Source organism: Fistularia commersonii, chromosome 6 (genome assembly GCF_037954325.1).
Source record: "Fistularia commersonii isolate RoL2024-O1a breed Wild chromosome 6, RoL_Fcom_v1.0, whole genome shotgun sequence".
Classification (NCBI taxonomy): Eukaryota; Metazoa; Chordata; class Actinopteri; order Syngnathiformes; family Fistulariidae; genus Fistularia; species Fistularia commersonii.
Genome location: NC_141289.1, coordinates 3,818,091 through 3,841,698, shown reverse-complemented (window position 1 = coordinate 3,841,698; position 23,608 = coordinate 3,818,091). Strand labels below are relative to the sequence as shown.

Genomic DNA, 23,608 nt, shown 5'->3' with positions numbered 1-23,608 from the left:
AAATAAAACCAATATAAAAATATAATTTAATAAAATTAGTATGTATAATTAAAAATTAAAGTCAACGATTTGTGAGACTTTAACATCTCAACTTCATAAGTTTAGCAAATATTCTTTTGTTGAGTTTAATATCAATTGGCATCCATGGATCTGTATTACCATCACTATTGTCTTGCACTTCGATGTATTTAAGATGATGTGTGTGTGTGTGTGTGTGTGTGTGTGTGTGCACGCATGCATGTGCACAATTACTTGGCGTGCTGGTAAGAACGCAACTCTGGACAGACCGCCAAGGCAGGATTCTTCTGCCTCGGTTGTGTGTGAGTGTAAACCAAAATAAAGCACTTTGAAACCACAAAGCATACAAGTAGGGACTTGTATGCTTTGTGATCACACACTTGCAGGCCTGAGTTCTTGATCATTTAGAATAATAAATCATTGGCGATTAAAGCTTTGCAATTTAATCCCGCCTCTCCAGGCTAAATTCATAAGTGACAAATCTGCGCAGGTAAAGCACACTTTGATTTTAAAAGAAAAAGTGATTTAGATTAAATTGAACCAGAATAAAAACTCTAACAGGGATAATTGGCTGAAAAATTAAATCAAAAAAAGGATTTTAAAAATGAATGGAAACATTTTGATGGTCATCTCCTCGGCGACCATCCGTCAATCAAAGCGTCTGAGTTGAACAATGTTTATGAAGTGGCACATTTTAAAGATTCAGTGATTTAATTTGACAAACATCATTTGACCTGAGAGGGATGTCAGGCACGCCGCAGGCTTTCAGTCATCCACTTTTTGTTGTCAAAGTTTGATCCAAGTAATAATCCATTATATTTCAATAATCCAATAAATTCCACAGCAGTCAGCTATTGTTTCTTGATTGTGTGCAAACACAAAGTTAAGATTATCAACATAGGAAGTCCCTGCCATTAATTACTTCGCTCTTCATTTCAATAGGTTTTCATGCAACACCATAGTAACAGTTTGATATTGTTTGTGTTTTTCTGAAACACAGGTGCTGCCGTTTTCATACTCAGTGAAGATTTGCATTTGATTTCCTTCTCTTTATATCTGGAAGTGACAGATTTGCAGGTTTATAGTAAAAACAATAACAGCAAACCCTGCTAAATCACCTGCAAAGAGAGCCTGGGCTCACCTTTATTCCTCTCCTCTTCCAGGGCATACCGCCATGTCTCTGGATTTGCCTCCACCTGCGCCCTGCTCTCAGTAAAGATCACAACATCTGCCAATAGTCTTGGCATGAAACGTTACCACTGCTCACTGCTTACTTCTGCCCCCAGTCTAGTTTCCACTACTCTAACTTTATTGTGTGACTTGTTGATTTTATCCCCCTTTAGTTACCACCACTTTGCATGCCTCCCATGTTCTTAAAAAGTGGGCACCAGCACTCTTTTCCTCCATTCCTCAGGCATCCTCTTGCACTCCTCTCAGGTCGTTGAATGTCCTATTCAAAAACTTTACGGCCACCTCTCCTAAACACTGCCATATCTCCACAGGTATATCATCAGGACCAACTGCCTTTCCACTCTTCATCCTCATCAATCTCCTCCTCACTTCACCTTTACTAATCTCTGCTACTTTGGGGTCCACAACTGTCTCTACTACTCTTCTTTTGTTCTCATTTTCTTCATTCATCAACTCTTCAAAATGCTCACTCTTCTAGCACTGTGAATTAATTTCCCTCTCTATCCTTAATCACGTGAACCTGCTGTGCATCTCTGTCCTTACTGTCCAACTGAGCATACAAGTCATCATACGCCCTTTGTTTGACCTTTGTCACCTCTATCTTCACCTTGCGATGCATCCCTCCCTGTATTCCGAGCTGGTTTCTTTATTCCCCTCAGTGTCTCACGTCTTCCGAGCTAACCTCTTTCTCTGCAAACACTCATGCACATCCTCTTTCCATGACCTAATGGTTATATCCAGTTTCCTTGCTGACAACACAACAAGTACTCTCCTACCTGTCTCCCTGATCATATTAGCTGTATTTGTCCAGTCATCTGGAAGCAGATCCTGATCACCTTTTCAACCCCTTCAAGATAACTCCAACTGCATTTCTCTTCCCATCAATACCAAAATAGAACACTTGAAATCCTTCTCTTGAGCTTTTTGCCTTGCTACCTTTCTACTTCATCTCCTGGTATTAATATTCTTGATCCCAAATAATGCTGTCTGGATACTGGTACTCAAATACCGTGAATCAAGCGCTGAAGTTCACATATTGTAATTCACATGTTTGGGTAATTTAGGGTCTCCAGTGAACCTACTGCATGAATTTGGACTGTTGGGGGAACCGGGAGAACCCGCAGGAAACCTACGCAGACACTGGGGGGACAGAAAGTTACTACCAAAACATCTGTATATACAGCCAGCTGTTGTCTAACACTATGCTTTTATGAATTTTCATGATCAGAAACTGTAAAACATGAACATTCGTCTCAGCCTTGCTGTGATTTCTGGTAATGATAATCACCCTGATTCAATTGCGCTTTCCTCCATTATTAATCCCATGAGGTAACCCATTGTTCGCTAGGTGACGCCTCTCAATAATCCTAGCATTAGACCATCCAAATGCAACAAAGCAAAATGAAAATAGAAATTGAAATGTCAAAATATCTGAGTCAAAAGGTTAAAAGGGTGATTTTTAAATTGCAAATAAAAAACAAGTAAAACACACACACACACACCCATATATATATATGTATATACATGCCCACTGTCTTTCAGCTAGTCTCACTTCCATTTTCATTTCAGTTTTTTGAGTCAAGTTTATTACTTTTCTAGCCATTTACATTTAAAAATTTGCCTTTGCGAGTGAAGATTTTCAAATGATTTTATATAGGAAAGGTGAGGGGCAAGATAATAAGACATTAAATTTTGGTTAACTTCAAAATTATTCAATTTCTATGTTTTCTATCATATACAAACTTTTTATCCACATTTATGTCTTTTTCACAAGATGGATTCTTCTAAAAGTACCCAAAGTAGGACTTTGAAATTAGGTGTTTGTAGACTTTATATGAATCAGCTGTTTTTTTTTTTTGGGGGGGGGGGTTAATATAGCCAGAACATTTCTAGGCAGAATGGGAGAAATTAAAATATATTTTCTGTTTTTTTAGTAAAATATAGTTTAAGACTCATATATGTATGAGATCCAAATATTGGTGAATACATGTGTGTGTGTGTGTGTGCGCTGGCGAAAGGGCTGTGAAACAAGAAGCAGTGATGTCACAAAGCTATTTTTTTTTTTTAATGAAAACTAGAAAACACGCCTATTTTCATGTCTAAAAAATTTGCGAGGGTCAGCTCATTTATTATACGAGTACATGGACGACCCTGATGGCATTTTTCCAGTGAAGCCGTGGCTTTGACCTAGTTTTCTGACCTTGTCAGTGATCGTACAGGAGCAACTCCTCCAGCTGCTCCCTGAGGTGATCCACGTACGTGTGGATGTCAGAGAGCCGCACCCGGTGCAGCTTCAACTCTTTGTCCTGTGACCCTTTGATGAGGGCGTCTTTCCATGTGCCGATGCGCGTCAGCAACTGAGTCTCCCTGTCGTTGATCTTCATGACGTGGTTGTCGTGGCTGATGGTCAGTGCCTCCATTACCCGCTGGTGGTCGGTGAAGAGCTCCCTGACGTCGTCCGGCATGTCCTCCTCCATCTCCTCGGCGACGACCTCCACGGTGGCCTCGGCCAGCTCGTGCACCTTCTTGTTGTAGTCATCCTCCAGATCTCGACAACGGGCGAACGTCTCCTGCGCCGTCTCGATGAAGTTGCCCACCATGTTGGAGATGTTGGTGTCGAACGTGTTGATCATGTCCTCCAGCAGGGACACCTGCTGGAACTCGTGCATCAGGAGGTTGTTGCAAAGAAGGGCTATTTGCTCCTTGCAGTGGGTGACTTTCGCGGCCATTAATTCAGGATCTGTTAACTGCTGCAGCTCCTCTTCCCTCTGCTTGTGCTGCCTCTCGAAATCGGCCAGGATGTGCGTTATTTTGCTCTGGTACTCCGTCACAGCCAGGGTCTGGTTCCTGGAGAAGGAGCTCACCTCCACCTCCCGCCGCTTGTGCTCGGCCAAGCCCGTCTCGAAGAGCTGGACCCACAGCTCCACCATTTGCTCCTCGAAGGCGTGAAGCAGACTGGCCACCCCGGACAGGCAGTGCAGTTTGTCTGCCTCAGGGTCATCTTTGAGCATGTCCTTGAACAAGTTGGAGCCGTTCAGATCCTCCACAAAGGCGTCCATGTGCAGTTTTAATATGGCCGCCCGTTCCGCTTCGGCCTCGGCGGCTTGTTTCATCTGCAGAGCCTCGTGCTTCATTTCTTCAATGGCGAATTGGAATTTCTCGTACGCGTCGTTCTTCGTCTTCTCATCGATGCATATGTAGTCCAGGAACTTCAGTTTCGGAAAGTAGGCGATGATGAAGTATTTGTAATCGTTGTCCTTGGAGATTGGATTTCCAAAAAGGCTGAGGGTCAGCAGGTTCTTGAACTGCCTAAGATACAGGACGTTGTCCAGCTGTTTGAGGAGGTTGTTCGTGATCCCGAAAAGTGTCAGTTTCTCGAGCGTATCCATGTTTTCAACGATCTTGATTTTGTTGTTCGACAAATTTAGCACCTCCAGATTCTGCAGGGTCTCTAGGCCTTCAATTCTCTCAATGCAGTTGAACGACAAGTCGAGCCACGTCAGATTGATCAGGTTCTCCAGCCCCTCGATCTTCTTTATGACGTTGTTGTTCAAATCAAGCTTAGTTAACAGCGTGAATTCCCACAAATGGTCGATCTTCTGTATGCTTCGGAATTCTAGACGCAACTCGCAGACCTCGCTGAAGTTGATCCTCTCAAACCTGGCGACGCGCCCGGCGGGATCCCGAGGACACTGCTCCACCACGGCCAATCGGATTTCGTCCTGCAGGCTGCGGCTCTGCCGCTCGAATGCGTCCTTTTCTTCCTTGGTGGCCTGATACTTTGTCTGTCCCGTCACATCCTGCTGGGTCTGCTCCCCCACCTCCTGGACTTGCTGGGCCAGCCGTTTGGACTTAGAACCTTTGCCTTGGGTGCCGGTGGCGTGTATGTTTTTGCTTTTCATCATTGGAGCTGCTGCAGAACTGAGGGGAAAGTAAAAAGTTCACGTGCCCCCCATTCACATACAACCGTCAAATGTGTTGATCAGATGACACATCATAGCTACACCATGGCAAACGGTGACGATGTCACTCTCTGTTGTGTGACATCATGTGAAACTGCAGTCTGTACTGTAGAGACGGAGTGATCATGGACATTACCATCAACTGCAGATCCAGTGGTCTCTGCTAAGATTCTAGAAACAGTGAGTTATATTTTAAAGATTACAAAATTCCGTATTCCTCATTGTTCTGAACTCAGACGTCTTCTCCACTGGCTTGTCCTATCTTGATTTACATTTTTCCTCCTCTAACCTGGATCTCCTTGAGTATTCTCGAGGGTCAGCATAAGGTTCTTGGCATTTCCACATTTCTCTGGTTCCAGTGTTTTTTTGTGTGATTATTAAATGCTTTGAACCCAAGTGGAGCGGTGTAGGTTATACGGAGTAGAGATAAAGAAGGTGGAGGATTTTTAACCGTCCGGAGCCAGAGCGAGTTTGGAAAAGAGGTTAGGACATGTGTTCGAGCAGGATGGAACAGGTGGAGAAAAATACCAGGTGTGATAGAGTATCAGCCAGTAGTTTTGTCTTTTTAAATAACTTATTAGAACAAATCCAAAAAAAAAATCATTAATTCATCTCTACAAATATGTGTGGGTGAGATAAGGATTGATTTTGTCATTTTATACAACAGGAATCTCTTTGGACTATGATGCTTGCAGATGAAATTTTGATCTGTAAGTGAGAGCGGGGAGATGAAGATGAAGCAACACCTAAAGAGGTGACGGTATGGCTTACAAAAGAGAGGAATGAAGATTTAGCCGCAGCAAGAACGGGACCCAGGTGTGAGGATGAACCCACAGGGAGTGGAGATGAAGGTGGACGATTTTCAGAATTTAAGGTCAACAATCCAGAGCAATGGAAAGGGTGGAAGAGAGAAAGCAGCTGTAGGTAGCAGAGATGTAGATGTTGAGGTTCTCAACATCAACGGAGGACAGTTGGAGTTAGTTGGTGTGAGAAAAGGGGACACAGAGAATAGGGTCGGACGGAAGCAGATGTTTCACTGTGGTGATCCCTGAAGGGAGCAGCCCAAAGGAGAAGAAGATTAACCACTTTTAACTGTAATTCTGTTGAGGCCACTGTCACTTTCCTACATGGGACATTCTGAAGCGTGGCGAGACAGTGAAGGGAAAAGCTGTCAACTGCCATTCAGACCGTAGCAGTGGTCATCCTCCAAACATGGGACCAGACCAACACAATAAATATATTTATTTAAACAATCTAACTCATTCTCAGAATTCAACAGAAGGATGGTAAAGTCAAATCCAGAATCCTGGATGGGGTACTTGGAGGAAGAAGGGGGGGAACATGAATGAACAGAAGGTCTGAATGAAACACCGTGACATGTAAACTATACATGTTTGATCTCAGTCCAGTTGCTGAACTCATGGAAACGCAAACACAGAACCTTAAAACAATTCTATTCTTGACAGGACTTCTTTTTTGTCAGAGGACAGAGAGTTGCAAAAAAACAACATAAAACAGAATCCAGAGCTGCTGGTCTAACCTGGCGAAGAGGAGGAGAAGTTGAAGATGTCAGAACTGAAGACAAGACTTGGGACGTCTGAAAGTAACGTCAATCTGTATTTACGCCCCTGAAATCTCAGTCCATCTCTTGTTGTTTGTGCAAGCTCTCTGAGCTTATTATTTGCCAGGTTTGGGTGTGTTCTTGCCCACGTCCAGTGTCTTCAGGAGACGGATAAGGCCGGCTGCCTCACGGATGTAGTTGAACTTGATGCAGAAGGCCTGTACTGCCTTAAAGAGATCCTGCACTTTAACAGCTTTGTTCCGGACAAGTGACTGGAGGAAGACGCACACCAGACGCACAAGACGATTCTGCGGATCACAAAACGAGAAGAAATAGTTTTATTTAACAGTGACGTTGTTCATACCATTTCATTCCTCCTTGGATCAGGGACTGTCCTCCACAGTACACTACTGCAGTGGTCCCCAACCCCCAGGCCGCAGACCGGTACCGGTCCTTGGATCAATTAGTACCGGGAAGCACAAGAAATAATCAATTATTTCCGTTGGATTTATTATCTGAGCCTGAACAATCTTTATTTTGAAAAATCTTTTATTTTGAAAAATGACCGGAATCTCTCGGTTACATCTCGGTCACTTGAACGCCAAAAATGTAACCCACAAGCTAGCAAAATGAGTAAAAAAAAGACGTCAGACGTTAAGTTACTTTTTGAAGGGGAAAAGGTGGATCCACACAGTTGATTCATGTTTATTCTTATAGTCGCAATATAAATAATCTATGTGTACCGCACCCCCCCAACCCCTGGTCCGCGGTAAAATTGTCAAGCGGTCTGCAGTAATAAAAAGGTTGGGGACCAGTGCACTACGGGACTGTCAAGCACACACAATCTACCATACAATCCTATACTAGTTTAGTAGTCTTAGGCAGCTACGGTCCATATTTATGTATTATTTAATGTCCATTTCAACTGCATTTTTGTACAGCATTACTTATCATCTGTACATTTCTACTTGTAAATGATGCCCATAGTTCTTATCTATAGTCTACTACATTTAATGGGCATATCTATCTCTATTTTCATAGTGCCCTATCTGTAAATGACTTTTAAATTATTGAGATAATATGCCATGTACATACTGTTAATTTATTTTTTATATCTGAGCCCGCTGCTAACTGCATTTCCGTGCATCTAACCGTTAGATGCTGAACTGCATTGTGTTGCCATGTACTTGTACATCTGTCATGATATTGAGATGAATCCAGTCTAAATCGAATTCCTCAGTTTATGAAGTCCTTTGCTTCTGTATAATATAATGTTTTACGGGGTATGTATAACCCCTATGAATATGAAGGCTACTAAAATGTAGTAATATAGGGATTACATAAAGATGGCGCACCACGCTGCCCGGAGAAAAGTGATCAACTAGTTTCTTCAATTTTTTTTCCTCCTCAGTCCCCACTTTTTACATGAGTTAATGAGCTCCAAGCACTTGATTGAAAAAAGATAAAGAATACTTTAAAACGGATTATTTTCCATCCACTTAGTCTTTTGAGATACTCGAAACGAAGACTGATGCAAGAAAGCAGGACTGTGACATTGAGTATTATCGTACTGAGAACTCTGATGAGTTGAGCGTGTTTTTGTCCCCTGCTAAATCAACCCTTGCTAGCAATGCAGGGGGATTATCATTTAGCTCACTGACAAGGATTCCGATAAAACCAGTTGGAGTAGATGTTGAGAACTGTGTTATGAGTTATTACAGTTACAAATGCACTTAGCGTTAATGTTAATGTTTTATCCACTTAGTATATCCTATATCATTGTGCTTGTCTGATAAGAGGTAGCAAATGCTCTAGTTGCTGGTGCTGCGTAATAGCACAGCCAGGATAGTAGCCAACTGAACCGCGTCTGAGCATTAAAAGGAACTTTTAACTGCGTATTTTGTTTACTTTACGCCACTCGGTTTAAGCCAGTTCGCAGGTGGTAATGTTTTTCACAAAGCAATTTGTGTGATTTATACAACATATTTTCTTTACACTGAAGAGTAAGTTTATAAGTAATGCAAATGCTTATTATATTATGGGTTGATGTGATGAGTACGTCATCTCATTGTTAAAAAAGGGGTGTATCCTTAGTTATTGGTTACACAAAGGTAGAAGAATATAATTAGAATGGAATCATTCATTAGTCTGCAGTCTGTGTAGATTGGTTTTCTGGTGAGCAACAGATGAAGTCGGAGGATGGTCAAGAAAGCGGTGTGGTTTCCTCAGAGGAACCTGATAATGGATCACTTCGACAACAGATAAGTCACCATGTAAGAGTACTACCGCTGACTTAACTCAGTCATTGGATAATACACATTTTTTGGGGGGCGGGGACTGTTTGGAATTTATTTTTGGACTAGAGACAGAATTATTTTTGTTTTTGCTTTGAAGAGCTCTTTTTCTTCTTTTTCCACTTCATTTAATCAATAAATTTTTTAGCTGTTCGAGTCATTTTTACCGGTTTCTATTACTTTTTTAAGACACCTAAGCCCTACCTCTCTCCCAAGCCTAGGTAGATGTTTAGTCGTTACACGTCCAAGTCTACAACCGCTACATATGTTTGATCTGTCGTATCCAGCAGCCTCTCATAATGATTCAAAGGAGGCTGAGTGTTGCTAAACTAATTTCTAGCTTTCTCTCCTCTTTGGTCTTCCTTGTTGGCCTCAAAGAGGTTTTAATTTTTCATATCAATAATTAGAAATTTGTTTTTGTGTCAGTTTAAGAAGTGTGTTGTTGTAAACTTGACCAACATTTGCTATTTTCAAAGTTGCTTTCTGGTAACCTGTGGAAAGTTTTCAGGGAACTTGAGTGAGGATGACAGTAAAAGCGGGAAAGGATGTGCGTACCTGCATGTATTTGTCTGCAATTTGTTCACAGGTGGAGATGCATTTGGAGATGTAGAGGTGGATGAACTCTGGAGGCAGGTCCACAGCGGTGGTCAATCTAACGCACAAAACAACAGCATCAATCCACAATATGTGACAGCATGGTGACTTCCCAGCTCGAACCGACGCGGTTTCGAGCACCTGTTGACGACCTCCATGGAGTGCAGCGACATGTCCATGTTCACCAGCATCAAGAAATACTCAGTGATCTGGCTGCTCTGCATCAGCTTCAGCAGCATCTCGATGGCCACCAGCGGGTTGTTCTCCACCAGGTCCGGCAGCTTGGATGGGGACAAGCCGATGTGGTTGACCAGTTTGGGGTCCTTCTCCAGCTCAGCCAGCAGCTGAAACACAACAAGGCCAATACAGATAACAGCAAAACCAATTTGAGGTACAGCAGGAAGCCTGCTGTTAGAAGCGACGAGGAGTTGCTGTCCAGCTCATGATGCCGAGGGCAAACTGTAATCAAAGACAGCAGACTGACCTGGGACTGCTGGTGAGCAGACAGCGAACTCTCGAAGGCCCTTGACATGATGCGCTTGATCTCCATACTGCCGCCGCTGTTCTCACACATGGACTGGTCCCACTGGATGGTGTAGTCGGGCTTGATGGGGTTCAGCCAAGCCAGTTCATCCTCGCACACGTGCAGAGGCGGTAGCGGCAGTGGCGGGTGGATGAACTTGGGGTAGATGTGACCTGATGGACGGTGGAGTGTGTGAAGTTAATGCAGGTCAACATTAATATATCAGGTGGATTTTGGTCTGGCCCACAGGCAAATGTCAGTATCCATAGCAACACTGCCAAAAGCAATAAAGGTCAGCATGGGCAAGGATGAGCAGAGGGCTGCTGACCTACTTTGTAATTGCTGAGTTTAAAAACTACTCTTCTCAAAAAGATTTGATCTTGTTGCTGTCAAATATCTTTCTGGACCTGTTTGCAATTCAAAAATGCCAAATGATGTGTTTCCTGGAATCAATAGTCTGAAAAGTTGTTGGAAGACTGGAAAGGGCACCTACTCTCCAACAGAGGGAGCGGCCCCAAGACCAAAGATCCTATGATTTGATTGGCCATTGAGCTGGACGTGCCTGGATCCAGGTTGTACAGGAAGCTGGTCTTGCTCTGAGCGGGAAGCTCTGACTGTCGCTCTGGGCAACAAACACACAGTGGTTCGCTCACACAGGGAAAATGACAATACACAATCACTTTCAAACCTCAAAAAAAAGATCTCTGATCCAGCGAGTAACAGCCATGTGATGGCAACAGATTATCATAACGATTATTTAATTGATCATTTATTTTTCACATTAATCTCACATTTGATAAATGCTCATTAAAAAAATACATAACATTAAGAAAATCAGGCCTGGACGATTTCAAAGCTTTCTTGCTAAAATGATTGTTGGCAATATTTCTTCTATTTATCCTCTGCTGTCTTTTCTTAACTTATGTCTCACTCAAGAGTTGCCCTAGAACTCTGATTTGCCCTTCTATTTTACTTTGGTCAAAGTACAGGAGAACTAAACCTCTGACATTCTCTTTTCCATCAGGAATCACAGGTTCAGTCCATTTTCTCCTTTTCCCTCCTTCTAGATACCTATCTACTTTCCAAATTGAGCACAGTATCTTCTCCAGATCATCATTTATTTAAGGCTCTATTGTCCTGCGCTGGTATACTCACAGTCATGCTTAAAAATGTGATGTCTTTTGACTTTTATTTTTTTACTGCTTCTCTGACATTTTTTCCAGTGTATAACAACGTTTAGCAATGTTTTACATCAAGTCATTCAATTCACTTTTATTCATACGTAGTGCCAAATCACAACATGAATTAAGTCAAGGCACTTTCCACAGAGAAGCATTCTTTTAAAGTTATTTTTATGTTTATTCAAGTACCAAGTTAATCCATCAGTCCACATAACTGACTTTGCATGCTTCTTACCAGAAATCTCAAGGACTGATGTTGTGGTGCCTCAAAGCCAAGTGAGATTCGACAGGGATTTATTTTTAATATCAAGAATTCCTCCAACTAATCATTTGCATCTTTTCTCCCACTTTTCCATATTGTGTTGTTATTTAAAACCCTGTTCCACATTACCGCATTGATGTCTTTTTGCATTGGTTTTAGTAGTTTCTCAGCCATACCTCTTCGTACTTTCTGCCCACCCTGACTACACATACTACATACTCCACATCATTTCCAAGCAAAACCCACCCCCTTTCACATCACATACCAATTCAAAACCAAGTTTGGCTCTAAAGCAGGACTCTTGAATGAATATGATGCTTTCTTCTCCTTTCTCTCCTTCAGTAAGGATTCATGGCAGCCGACATACCCAAGGTTTCATTACTGACCCACCCTTTGTGACACCTATCCTGTGGAGGTAAATGGTGTAACCCACTGCGGTTTTGGCACAATGTATCATCCCCTGTGTGACATCATGGCTTCACCTTTGTTGACATCACAGCCTACTCTCCAGGCCATGGGACTGTGGTCTGTGAGGGCGTGTACACAAACAGACACAAATACAAACACACATATACCTTCACAGATAAAGTGAAGTCATAGTAAATAACATATTTCCAACTTTTACCAAAACTTGCTGTAAGAGCCAAACAGTGTGCAAAGAAGCTAGGTCTTTAGCTTAAGGTCATGGCTTTAGCAAAGCTAGCACAAAATAGTGTTAACATCGTAGAACAACGATGCTTGTCAGACGGACAAAATCCAAAATAACCTTTAATTATCTTTTTTTCACTTATCATTAGAAAATAAGTGGAGTAATTGTAATTATCACGATAACCATTCTGAAAAATTAACCAATTTACGCCCTATTTCCGGTTTATTTACCCTATTTTGATATCAGTTTCCCTCCTCACAGCGCCTGGGAGTGCGGCTACATCTTTAGCTTAGTCATGGCTTTAGCAGAGCTGGCACACGGCGCTCATTGTTAGCAATGTAATACATAGGTGCTAGCCAGAATGGCCAAATCTTAATTAATGTTTAATTGTTAGTTTTTATTTGCCAAATGAAGATAAGTACACTCCTAATAATTATCACATAGTCTCTTATTTTAAAAAAGTACACCCAGCCCCCGTTTCTGGTTTTGTTCCCCTATTTAGACATCAGTTTCCCTCCTCACAACGCCTAGGAGTGCGGCTACATCTTCATGTAGCTTCAGCAGACCTAGCACACGGCGCACATTGTTAGCATCGGGTTGTTAGCAATGTAATACATCGGTGCTTGTCAAGAGTGGCCAAATCGGAATGAATGTTTAATTTTTACTTTTTTGTTGTAATTTGAAAACAATTACAGCCACTGCCATTATCACACACATTCTTATTTAAAAGGAATGCAATAAACCCAGCCCCCCCCCCCCCCCCCCTTATCAGTTCTCTTCCACTACGTGACATCACACCTGTCGCGGCTGCACACACAAAACAACATCCACACTTAGCCATCGAAATTCTCTGATTTCCACTCAGATAGTAAAAGTGTGTCTGAAGCTGGTTACCAAGGCTGGCGTTAGCCCGAGACCGTATTTCTGCTGGAACTCGCTGGCCTCTAGAACGGGATAAAATGTTCAAAAACCGACAAGTGCACTCAACGGTCGTTTAATGGCTCACAAAGCCCCCTACTGGCCATGCAAGCCTTGTCAGCCCAGTGTATGTGTTTATGTATGTATGTATGTATGTATGTATGTATTTATCCATCCATCTTTTTTCTTTACAATGGTGGGCTTAATATGGACCTCAAGATTTTAAAACCTCGTCTCCCAATTCAGCAGATCCTGGACCAGGAATGATGGACAGGGGCCCTGCGAAGACACAAACAAATGCAAGCTTTTGTGCTGATTCCTTTCAAACAAACCCAGGAGATGCTTTCAATATGTGCCCATCCAATTGCTCGAGCTGAGCAGAATCATTTCTGAAATTAAAAATAAATGGCATTGTTTCAAAATGAATTCTGCACACCCACGCTTTTGTAAACAAAAATATGCTAAGTATGGAGTTATTTTCAGTGTGTGTGCTACTTGTAGGAAACAATGCACTTTATATATCTCGGATGAGCAAAATGTTCCGGCAAGACACAATGCACGGTTTACAAACATTACAGGAAACAGCTGGTAAGAACAGTTTTGCATGAAAACAGGACACAAATATCCACGCCTTCCTAATCATATTTATTGTCCTCCTTACAAAAACAAACATGTGATTCTTCCTGAGACCTATTGCTGAAATGAACAAGATATCACAATTTTACTAGAGTTCTTTATAGGTTTGGGCAGCTTTGGACGCAGTCTGGGTGGCTGTTCGAGGCTTCACGCTGTGACAAGACCAGTTTACGTGTACTTTCAACATGTCAACAGCAGAATTACTGCAACTGCAACTAACTGAGGCAGACAAATCTATTCCTGCATAGTTGGTCTGGTCTGTTTTTCCTCGCTTTACCTGCGACAATGAGAGTCCATACATAAAGAAAAATGACAAAATATCTCACAGAAATGGTCATTCTATCAATTTTGTTTCAAATAACGGTGACAAGTAATTCTCAGGAGAAAATGCAAGGCAATTGTCATGTCATCGTGTGTCATTGATCCTGAAGTCCAGAGGTTGCAGAGCAGGAGATCCATATTATTCATCAACAGGATATGATGAACAACCTGAACCGATGTGATTTGGTTTGAATTCCCTCCCAGAGTTTGAGACGAGCAAACTTCTTGGTTTGTAGTCTGACATTCAGTTTTACAAAAAAAAAAAAAAAGTGTCAGGTCTTCCTTGTCTCCGTTATCAAGATCCCAGGAGCATCCTGGATGGAACTTAGCAAACCTTTGCAGATGTCCATGCACTGCAAGCAGTGCAGCTGATTGTGGCGGCAATAAAATAAAAATAAAAAGATATAAAGAGCGTTATGACATTGAGCATCTTCTTTAATATTTTATCTGAAAAGAACACCAGTGTAATGTTGCTCTGAAATGTGGGCTGCGTCCGATAATTTCTCGGCGTCTCATCCACCGTCGGACTTTTGGGAGCTTTAAGTAGAGACGCGTGTTATTCACGATGAGTGCTGGAATTCATGAAAGCACATACATACAGGGTGACATGTACAATTAAACTTCTCAACAAAAAATTTTTAAAACAAAATCGGGATGCCGGATTTTGCCAATGTATTTTTTTTTTGTTTTTACTTGACGGAAAAGTCTGAAAGAAAAACGTCATTTCATATTTACAAGTTTAATTTCAGTCCACTTGTAGTGTCTGTGAAGCGTCTGTGAATTATTTGGCAGGTTTGGCCTCGGGGGGGTTCTCGCCAGTGTCCAGGGTCTTGAGTAGGCGGAAGAGGCCGGCAGCCTCGCGGATGCGGCTGAACTCGATACAGAAGGCCTGGACCTCGATAAAAAGATCCTGCACGTTGATGATTTTGTTCCGGATCAGCGACTGGAGGAAGACGCATACCAGACGCACCAGACGATTCTGTGGATCAACGAAAAAACACATTTCGCCAATTGTATTTATGCATTTCTGACATACTTTTAGGTGCTTTTAATTCTGTTTCATTCATCCCAGCTTATGGGTAGATTCCTAGAAGCAAGAAACAAAAAGGAAGTCTGTACCTGCATGTATTTGTCTTTTATCTGTTCACAGGTGGAGATGCAGTTGGAGATGTAGAGGTGGATGAACTCTGGAGGCAGGTCCACAGCGGTAGTCAATCTGACGCAGGAAAAAACAACATCAATAAAAACCCCTTTCCTAAATCTACAAGATGTGACAGCAGGGAGATTTCCCCGCATCCAACGCAGTTTTGCTGATGCGTAGGCACCTGTTGACGACCTCCATGGAGTGCAGCGACATGTCCATGTTCACCAGCACCGAGAAATATTCGGTGATCTGGCTGCTCTGCATTAGCTTCAGCAGCATCTCGATGGCCACCAGCGGGTTGTTCTCCACCAGGTCCGGCAGCTTGGACGGGGACAGGCCGATGTGGTAGACCAGCTTGGGGTCCTTCTCCAGCTCAGCCAGCAGCTAAAAAACAAAAGTACCCTTTGAGAAACAGGATGACTTTCGCATTTCTCTCTGAAAATCAGCATTTCATTGGCAGGCTCGTGAGCGATCCCTTTGCTAACCTGGGACTGCTGCTGCGCGGACAGCGGGCTTTTGAAGGCCTTCGACATGATACGCTTGATCTCCACACCGGTGCTGTTCTTCACGCACATGGATCGGTCCCACTGGATGCTGTGGTCTGGTTCTGTGGGGTTCAGCCACGCCAGCTCGTCTTCGCACACATGGAGAGGTGGCGGGGGCCGAATGAACTCTGGCCGGAAGTGACCTGACGGACGGCGGAGTGTGAAGTTACAGCACGTCGACATCGATACATGAGGCTGCGTCTAAAGGCACACGATGGGTTGGTAACCAAAGCGACACAAGCAAAAGCAACAAAGGACCTTACAATGATCATGGTGGACCACGAAGAACTGGTAGGGACAACAAATGTGTAACCAACAAACAAAATAAAACATTCTGAAGTCAGACTTACTCTAATATATAAAAAAAAAGGTTTGCTTTACAAGTCTTCTGAGAGAAAAACAGGACACTGACGAAGGACTGTAAGGAAACGTACTCTCCAGTGGAGGGCGTGGCCCCGTGACTAGAGACTCTATGATCTGATTGGCCACCGAGCTGTCGAAGCCCGAGTTGGACGAGTCCGGATCCGGGTCGTTCAGGATGCTGGGGAAGCTGGCCTTGCTCTGGGTGGGAAGCTCCGATTGTCGTTCTGTGAAAGAAAAGTTCGAACATTTACTTGAACAAAAAGTTAACATTTGAACTCTTGACGGTATAAAATCAGAATGCCGATCGGATTTGGTGGGTCCGTCCTCGAAATCGGGATGGTGAGACAGAAGACCGACCCTGTTAGGACCAGCATCCACACATACTAAGATCTCCTCATTATATGAACAATCTTATAATCAAAAATGTACATGTTGAGACGTGACGGCTGCGTCTAACTCATTTCACAATTTAAGCATGGGTACAGGGGATACACTATCCTTTGCACTTGTGTTTAACGTGTCACTGTGCCACTGCTCTAAAACTCTACGGTAGATGAATGCGAGACCTGCTAAGGCGAGCTGCAGCCCGCTGATGTCTATGGACTGGGGCATGTTGCCAACGTCCATGCACGACACCTGTCTGGGTGTCTTCTTGAAGAGGTCCCTGGGCGGCGCCAGCATCAGCTGCGACAGGAAAAACTTCTCGGGCTGGGTGATGGGCGGCAGGAACCCTGGACACACCAGATAACAGAGTCAATGTATCATACTCACACACACAACACTAGTTTCAAGAAACTATACAAATTCTGAAATGAGAGGTTAAAACAGTGGGAAAACAAGATTTTATGTTTTAAGGGTTCAACACATCACTTATGTGATACCATAATTAGATCTGGATTGTCTGGGTGTCACATTTCAGAATGTTTTTGTCAATTCAAATGAGTGAGGTGTTTCTCAGTCTCTGGCATTTGGTGTCACAAAAAGGGCGCCGATGCCCCCCAAAAAAACAGAAACACACAATTTCTTCCAAGAAAACTTTGGATGGTCCAAAAATAATGAAGTAAAAATATGGATAATTAATTGCATAAGTGAAAGTCATAACGGCGGTCAGGGTCATTCACACTGTGCAACCCGCCACAAGTACTCTTGAGTATCAGACAGCTTACACAAAACTCACTTTGTGCAATAACCCATATCCAATGCTAATAAATTACAATAACTGGGAACTATATATTCATCTGTATATATGCTTTTATATATTTAGATTGATGCTTATTTTTCTTAACTTGCACCCTCTGACTAGGTTTCTATGCAGTTCCCACTTGGGGAGTCAATAAAGAAGTACCGATTCTGATCAGTCACGTATTTTTGCATTCTTCTAAACAACAATTGTCTCATTGGGGTAGGGTTGTGAGGGAAAAAGTGCCTTTTCGTCAACATTTCTGGACCCACCTGACAGCACCTTCTCCGGCTCTTCCCCGGCCGGCGCGGGGTTCAGAAGGTGGGCGAACACGGCGGCGAAGGGGTTGGCGGCCAGCGGCTCGGTGCGGTACATCTCCCACAGCAGATAGAGGGCGGTGAGCCGCTGCGGGGAGCTGGGCAGCAGGTCCGGCTGCTGCAGGAGCATCACCAGCACCGAGCCCACACGGAAGTGCTCCGATTTCCCGAAATAGTGGTGGAAGTGGGTGGAGAGGCTCTCGAAGGTGTTGGTGCAAGCCTCCTCCGAGATGATGCTCAGCAGGTTGGACAGCTCCTTCGGGGCGAGCGTCATGGTCGCACCGGCGGCGGTTCGGCTCTGGATAAATCGACCCCTGTAACTTCGACCGTACGTTTATCTGTCGCCGCGACAAATATACCACGATAAATCCCAAGGCGAGGGTAGTTAATTCATGATTGTTGACAAGTTTTTCAAAAGTCTGGAAGTCATCACCTCCCGGAGTGCATTTAGCAACGAGCTAGCTTAGCAGCGCTACCTGACGAGAGCCGGCGAAGTCATGACAAAACTAAGAAGTTCCGGTGTCAAACTCCACCCCGGACGATTCGGGAGCTGCATAACAGCCTTAGAATCTCGACAACCACCGATGGACCCGCGAACCCTGGTCAAAACAGAGGCTCTGATCCCCGAGTAGGACAGACGGAGCCACCACACATTAGCCGTTTGAATTTTGGGTTGGAATCGCTTCTTCTTCTTCGGTGCCTATTGTTGCGTAGGGTAGCTCTAGCGCCACCACGTGGACCGGAGGACAGCGCAAGGCTACTTTTTGTTTCTTTTGGTTTTTTTTTCGCAAGGGTTCTTCTCCTTCTCCTCCACCTCAGCGAATCAATCTTCCTGATGGCGTCTTGAACTTCTCTGTTACCCCTACAGCACACCGCACCACTGTCTCACAGCTAGCATACATGTCCTGCACCAGTCTAACATACTTCTCTGCCACTCCAAATTTCCTCATACAATACCAGAGCTCCTTTTGGCACCCTGTAATATGCTTTTTCTAGGTCTAGGATAGCGCAGGCTACTTCTTCTTCTCTTTTCGGCTTTTCCCTTCAGAGGTCGCCACTACGAATCAACCTTCTCCATCTAATCCTATTCTCTGTATCTTCTTCTCTCACACCAATTACTGTCATATCTTTTCTCACTACGTCCATAAATATTCTCTTTTGTCTTCCTCTAGACCTCCTGCCTGGCAGCTCCAATTCCAGCATCTGTCTACCAATATATTCACTATCCCTCCTCTATACATGACCAAAACATTTCAGTCTGGCTTCTCTGACCTTCTCTCCAAAACATCTAACATGTGCTGGTCCTCTGACAGACTCATTCCTGATCCTATCCATCCTGGTCACTCCAGGATGAGTGACCAGGTCATCATCACACAGCATCCCTGGTCTCACCACCGTCTTGTACACTTTTCCTTTCATTCTGGCTGATTGTCTTGTATCTCATAGTACCCCAGCCACTTTTCTCCACCCATTCCAACCTGCTTGAACCCGTCTCTTCACCTCTTTTCCACACTCTCCGTTGCTCTGGACTGTTGACCCCAAGTACCTGAAATCCTCCAACTTCTTGATCTCCACTCCCTGTCGCCTCACCTTTTTACCTGAGTTCCTCTCATTCACACACATATACTGTCTTGCTGCGACTAACTTTCCTTTCCTTTCCTTTGCGGCGCATACCTCCATCTCTCTAGATTTTCCTCAACCTGTTATCTGCACTAACTCCAGATCACAATGTCATCTGCTAACATCATGGTCCATGGAGATTCCTGTCTATCCTCATCTGTCAGCCTGTCCATCACCATTGCAAACAAGAAGGGGCTCAGAGCTGATCCATGATGGAGTCCCACCTCCGACTTGAACTTCTCTGTTACCCCACAGCACACCGCACCACTGTCTCCCAGCTAGCATAGATGTTCTGCACCAGTCTAACATACTTCTCGGCCACTCCAGATTTCCTCATTCAATACCAGAGCTACTCTCTTGGCACCCTGTCATATGCTTTTTCTAGGTTTACACAAACACAATGCAGCCCCCTCTGGCCTTCTCTGTACTTCTCTATTAACATTCTCAAAGCAAATACTGCATTTGTAGTACTCTTTCTAGATGTAAACCCATGCTGCTGTTCACAAATGCTGACTTCTGCTCTCAGTCTAATTTTCACTATTCTTTCCCATAACTTCATTGTATGGATCTTCAACTTTATCCCTCTATAGTCGGCATAATTCTGCACATCCCCCGTATTTTTAAAAATGGGCACCATCACACTTCGCCTCCATTCTTTGCCTCCATTCTTCCACCATAATCTTCTCACTCTCTAAGATCCTGTTGAATAAACAAGTCAGAAACTCTATCACTGCCTCTCCAAGACACTTCCACACCTCCACAGGTACAGTATATCATCAGGACCAACTGCCTTTCCACTCTTCATCCTCTTCAATGCCTTCCTCACTCCACTTTTACTAATTTCTGCTACTTTGTGGTCCACAATAGTCACCTCTTCTGCCCTCAATACTCTTTCATTTTCCACATTCATCAGCTCTTCATTGTACTCTGTCCATCTTCCCATCACTCTACTAGCATCTGTCAATACATTTCCTTCTCTATCCTTAATCACCCGGACCTGCTTTACATCCTTTCCATCTTTATCTCTCTGTTTACCACCCTTTTATAGATCATTCTCTCCCTCCTTAATGTCCAACCGAGCATACAAGTGCCCTTTGTTTTGCCTTTGCTACCTCTATCTTTACCTTACGTTGTATCTCCCTGAACTCCTGTCTGTTCTCTTCAGTCCTCTAAGTATCCCACTTCTTTTTTGCAAACCGCTTCTTTCTCTGTATATACTCCTGCACTTCTTCATTCCACCGCCAAGTCTCCTTATCTACTTTCCTTCCAGATGACACGCCAAGTACTCTCCTATTTGTCTCCCTGATAACACTAGCTGTTGTTGTCCAATCATCTGGAAGCTCTCCTGACCAGTCTGAGCCTTTCTCAACTCCTCCCTGAAAACCCTACAACACTCCTCCATTTTCAGCTTCCACTACTTTGTCTTCTGCTCTGCCTTTGTCCTCTTGATCCTCCTTGTCACCAGAGTCATCCTACAAACCATCATCCTATGCTGTCTAGCTACACTCTCAACTACAACTACTTTGCAGTCACCGATCTCTTTCAGGTTACCTCGCCTACACAGTATGTAGTCTATCTGTGTGCTCCTACCTCCGCTCTTCTTCTTCTTCTTCTTCTTTCGGCTTTTCCCTTCAGGGGTTGCCACAGCGAGTCAACTTTCTCCATCTAACCCTATTCTCTGTATCCTCCTCTCTCACACCAACTACCTTCATATCTTCTCTCACTACGTCCATAAACCTTCTCTTTGGTCTTCCTCGAGACCTCTTGCCTGGCAGCTCAAATTCCAGCATCCGTCTACCAATATATTCTCTATCCCTCCTCTGTACATGACCAAACCATCTCAGTCTGGCTTCTCTGACCTTCTCTCCAAAACATCGAACATGTGCTGTTCCTCTGATGGACTCATTCCTGATCCTCTCCATCCTGGTCACTCCCAAAGAGAACCTCAACATCTTCATCTCTGCAACCTCTAGTTCTGCCTGCTGTCTTTTGGTCATTGTAACAGTTTCTAACCCATACAGCATCGCTGGTCTCACCACTGTCTTGTACACCTTTCCTTTTATTCTGGCTGAAAGTCTTCTATCACATAGAACCCCTGACACTTTTCTCCAGCCATTCCAACCTGCTTGGACCCGTCTCTTCACCTCTTTTCCACACTCTCCGTTGCTCTGGACTGTTGACGCAAAGTACCTGAAATCCTCCAGCTTCTAGATCCTCACTCCCTGTAGCCTCACCGTTCCACCCGAGTTCCTCTCATTCCCACACAAATATTCTGTTTTGCTGCGACTAACTTTCATTCCTCTCCTTTCCAGAGCATACCTCCACCTCTCTAGATTTTCTTCTACCTGTTGTCTGCTCTCACTACAGATCACAATGTCATCCGCAAACATCATGGTTCATGGGGATTCCTGTCTAACCTCATCTGTCAGCCTATCCATCACCATTGCAATCCGCTCTTATTAGTTACCCTATATTCCTGTTTTTCTGGAAAAAAAGTGTTCACTTCAGCTATATCCATCCTTTTTGCAAAATCTACCGCCATTTGTCCCTCTGCGTTCCTATCCTGTTTACTGAATCTGCCCATCACTTCTTCATCCCCTCAATTGTCTTCACCAACATGTCCATTGAAGACTGCTTCAATTACCACTCTCTCATCTCTGGGAATGTTCTGCATCACTTCATCTAGCTCATTCAAGAACTTCTCCTTCTCCTAAAACTCACATCTCACCTGCGGGGCATACCCATTAACAACATTGAGCATCACACTTTCAATTTCCAATTTCAGACTCATAGGTCTTTCTGACATTCTTTTCACCTCCAGAACAAACTTTCCTAACAAACTCCTCCTTCAAGATCACTCCTACTCCATTTCTCTTCTTGCCAGTAACATGATGGTACAACTTAAAACCTGCTCCTAAGCTTCTAGCCTTACTACCTTTCCACCTGGTCTCCTGGACACACAGTATAACCACCTTCCTTCAAAGTCCCTACTCTCGGTCCCAGACTCTTGCCTTTCCTCTTCTCTCTTGGCTTCCGAACATACCTTCCTCCTCTCCTTCTTTGACCTCCTTCTTTCCATTTGTTCCCATTAGGTCATCGGTACCAATGGCGGTCGTTGTTAACCCAGGCCTCGACCAATCGGGTTTGATCTGGTCATTATAATTGATTTGCATGTTTGGTTTTGGCAAAAGTTTTACTCCGGATGCCCTTCCTGACTCATTTATCCGAGCTTGAGACTGGCTCAGTGAGACACTGGCCCGTGCCACCCTGAGGCTGAATTGAATAAGGCATGTTAAATAAAATGTTGAATTATTATTTTCTATGATGAAGCAGTGAGGGTTTGTGTTTTGGTTTCTAATCTCACCTGTTTTATATAATTTACTATTGACATCTCGTCATCAGGTCTCTGAATACCACACCCGCATATCTAATTAGATTTCAAAAAATGATCTGTTACAAATTAGCGAAAAACAATGCAAGAAACTATATGAAAAATTAGAAATTAGACATAAATACAAAACATGTTCTTAGCAATTCAGTGATTCTTAATGCCAAACAGTTGACAGGAAATTAGCAAATGGCGAAGCAACCAAAATTAATTCTTCTAAAGGAGTTTATGTATTACACTAAGTTATATATATATATATATATATATATATATGTGTGTGTGTGTGTGTATATATATATATATATGTGTGTGTGTATATATATATATATATATATGTATATATATACATACATACATATATATATATATGTATATATATATACATACATATATATATATATATATACATATATATAGTGTTGTTTCATATGTTTAAATGTTTGAGGACAAACTCATTATTTTTATGATGGTGACAGTGGTGGCGTCATTGACAGGCAGAAGAATTTTTAGCTGAATGAAATTTGAGAGTCTACAAGCTTTCCACTTTTTTTTGTTTCCCATCCAGAAAAACATAGACGGGAACACAGAGTCCCTGTTTATAAATACTTTCACTTTAAACCGTTGTGTGTCTTATATTCCCGATATTATCTCTTATATTTTCTGAATGATGAGCGGGAATGCTGGTGCTGAAAAGATTCTCCTCCACCCACTGCAGGAGCGGTGATACCGACAGCAGTCGTGTTGGTGCTGACAGACGTAATCCACGGCCCATCGTCTAAATATATCTATGTATCCTGCTGCTCCTGCTCAGCCTCCATCAGATCCATCTGTGAGCACCCAGCCTGCTGTTCGCAATGTTCTGGATCCGGACTTGGCAACAAGAGCAAACCAGCCAGGGGAGGCTGAGCCCTGTCCAAGAAGTACATTACGGGCCTTGTAGT

At 43.3% G+C, this 23,608-nt stretch overlaps 3 protein-coding genes across 3 annotated transcripts; all 3 read right to left on the bottom strand.

The window, feature by feature from the left end:
- Positions 1-3,413: 3,413 nt before the first annotated feature.
- LOC147233191 (dynein regulatory complex subunit 3-like) lies at positions 3,414-5,111 on the bottom strand. Its single transcript, XM_086148437.1, has one exon. The coding sequence runs from the start codon at positions 5,109-5,111 to the stop codon at positions 3,414-3,416; it is 1,698 nt and encodes a 565-aa protein (XP_086004563.1).
- A 1,737-nt stretch (positions 5,112-6,848) lies between these two features.
- LOC147233190 (CCR4-NOT transcription complex subunit 11-like) lies at positions 6,849-12,076 on the bottom strand. The gene is made up of 6 exons (XM_086148435.1): positions 11,977-12,076; positions 10,637-10,765; positions 10,105-10,316; positions 9,762-9,964; positions 9,582-9,678; positions 6,849-7,040 (listed from the first exon to the last, which is right to left on the bottom strand). Exons 1-6 carry the CDS (start codon positions 12,041-12,043, stop codon positions 6,849-6,851), a joined length of 900 nt encoding a protein of 299 aa, XP_086004561.1. The 5' UTR covers positions 12,044-12,076.
- A 1,706-nt stretch (positions 12,077-13,782) lies between these two features.
- cnot11 (CCR4-NOT transcription complex, subunit 11) lies at positions 13,783-18,337 on the bottom strand. The gene is made up of 7 exons (XM_086147447.1): positions 17,615-18,337; positions 16,729-16,893; positions 16,234-16,386; positions 15,740-15,942; positions 15,436-15,638; positions 15,230-15,326; positions 13,783-15,089 (listed from the first exon to the last, which is right to left on the bottom strand). The coding sequence occupies exons 1-7, from the start codon at positions 17,931-17,933 to the stop codon at positions 14,892-14,894; spliced, it is 1,338 nt and encodes a 445-aa protein (XP_086003573.1). The 5' UTR covers positions 17,934-18,337; the 3' UTR covers positions 13,783-14,891.
- Between the last annotated feature and the right edge of the window lie 5,271 nt (positions 18,338-23,608).

Coding starts and splice junctions, on each gene's coding strand:
- LOC147233191 (XM_086148437.1), bottom strand. CDS start 5,111: ATGAAAAGCAAAAACATACACGCCACCGGCACCCAAGGCAAAGGTTCT.
- LOC147233190 (XM_086148435.1), bottom strand. CDS start 12,043: ATGATACATTGTGCCAAAACCGCAGTGGGTTACACCATTTACCTCCAC. Junction 9,965..10,104: donor CTGCTCACCAGCAGTCCCAG/GTCAGTCTGCTG, acceptor GTTGTGTTTCAG/CTGCTGGCTGAGCTGGAGAA. Junction 9,679..9,761: donor TCCATGGAGGTCGTCAACAG/GTGCTCGAAACC, acceptor TTTGTGCGTTAG/ATTGACCACCGCTGTGGACC.
- cnot11 (XM_086147447.1), bottom strand. CDS start 17,933: ATGACGCTCGCCCCGAAGGAGCTGTCCAACCTGCTGAGCATCATCTCG. Junction 16,387..16,728: donor GCTGCAGCTCGCCTTAGCAG/GTCTCGCATTCA, acceptor TTTCTTTCACAG/AACGACAATCGGAGCTTCCC. Junction 15,090..15,229: donor TAAAAGACAAATACATGCAG/GTACAGACTTCC, acceptor GTTGATCCACAG/AATCGTCTGGTGCGTCTGGT.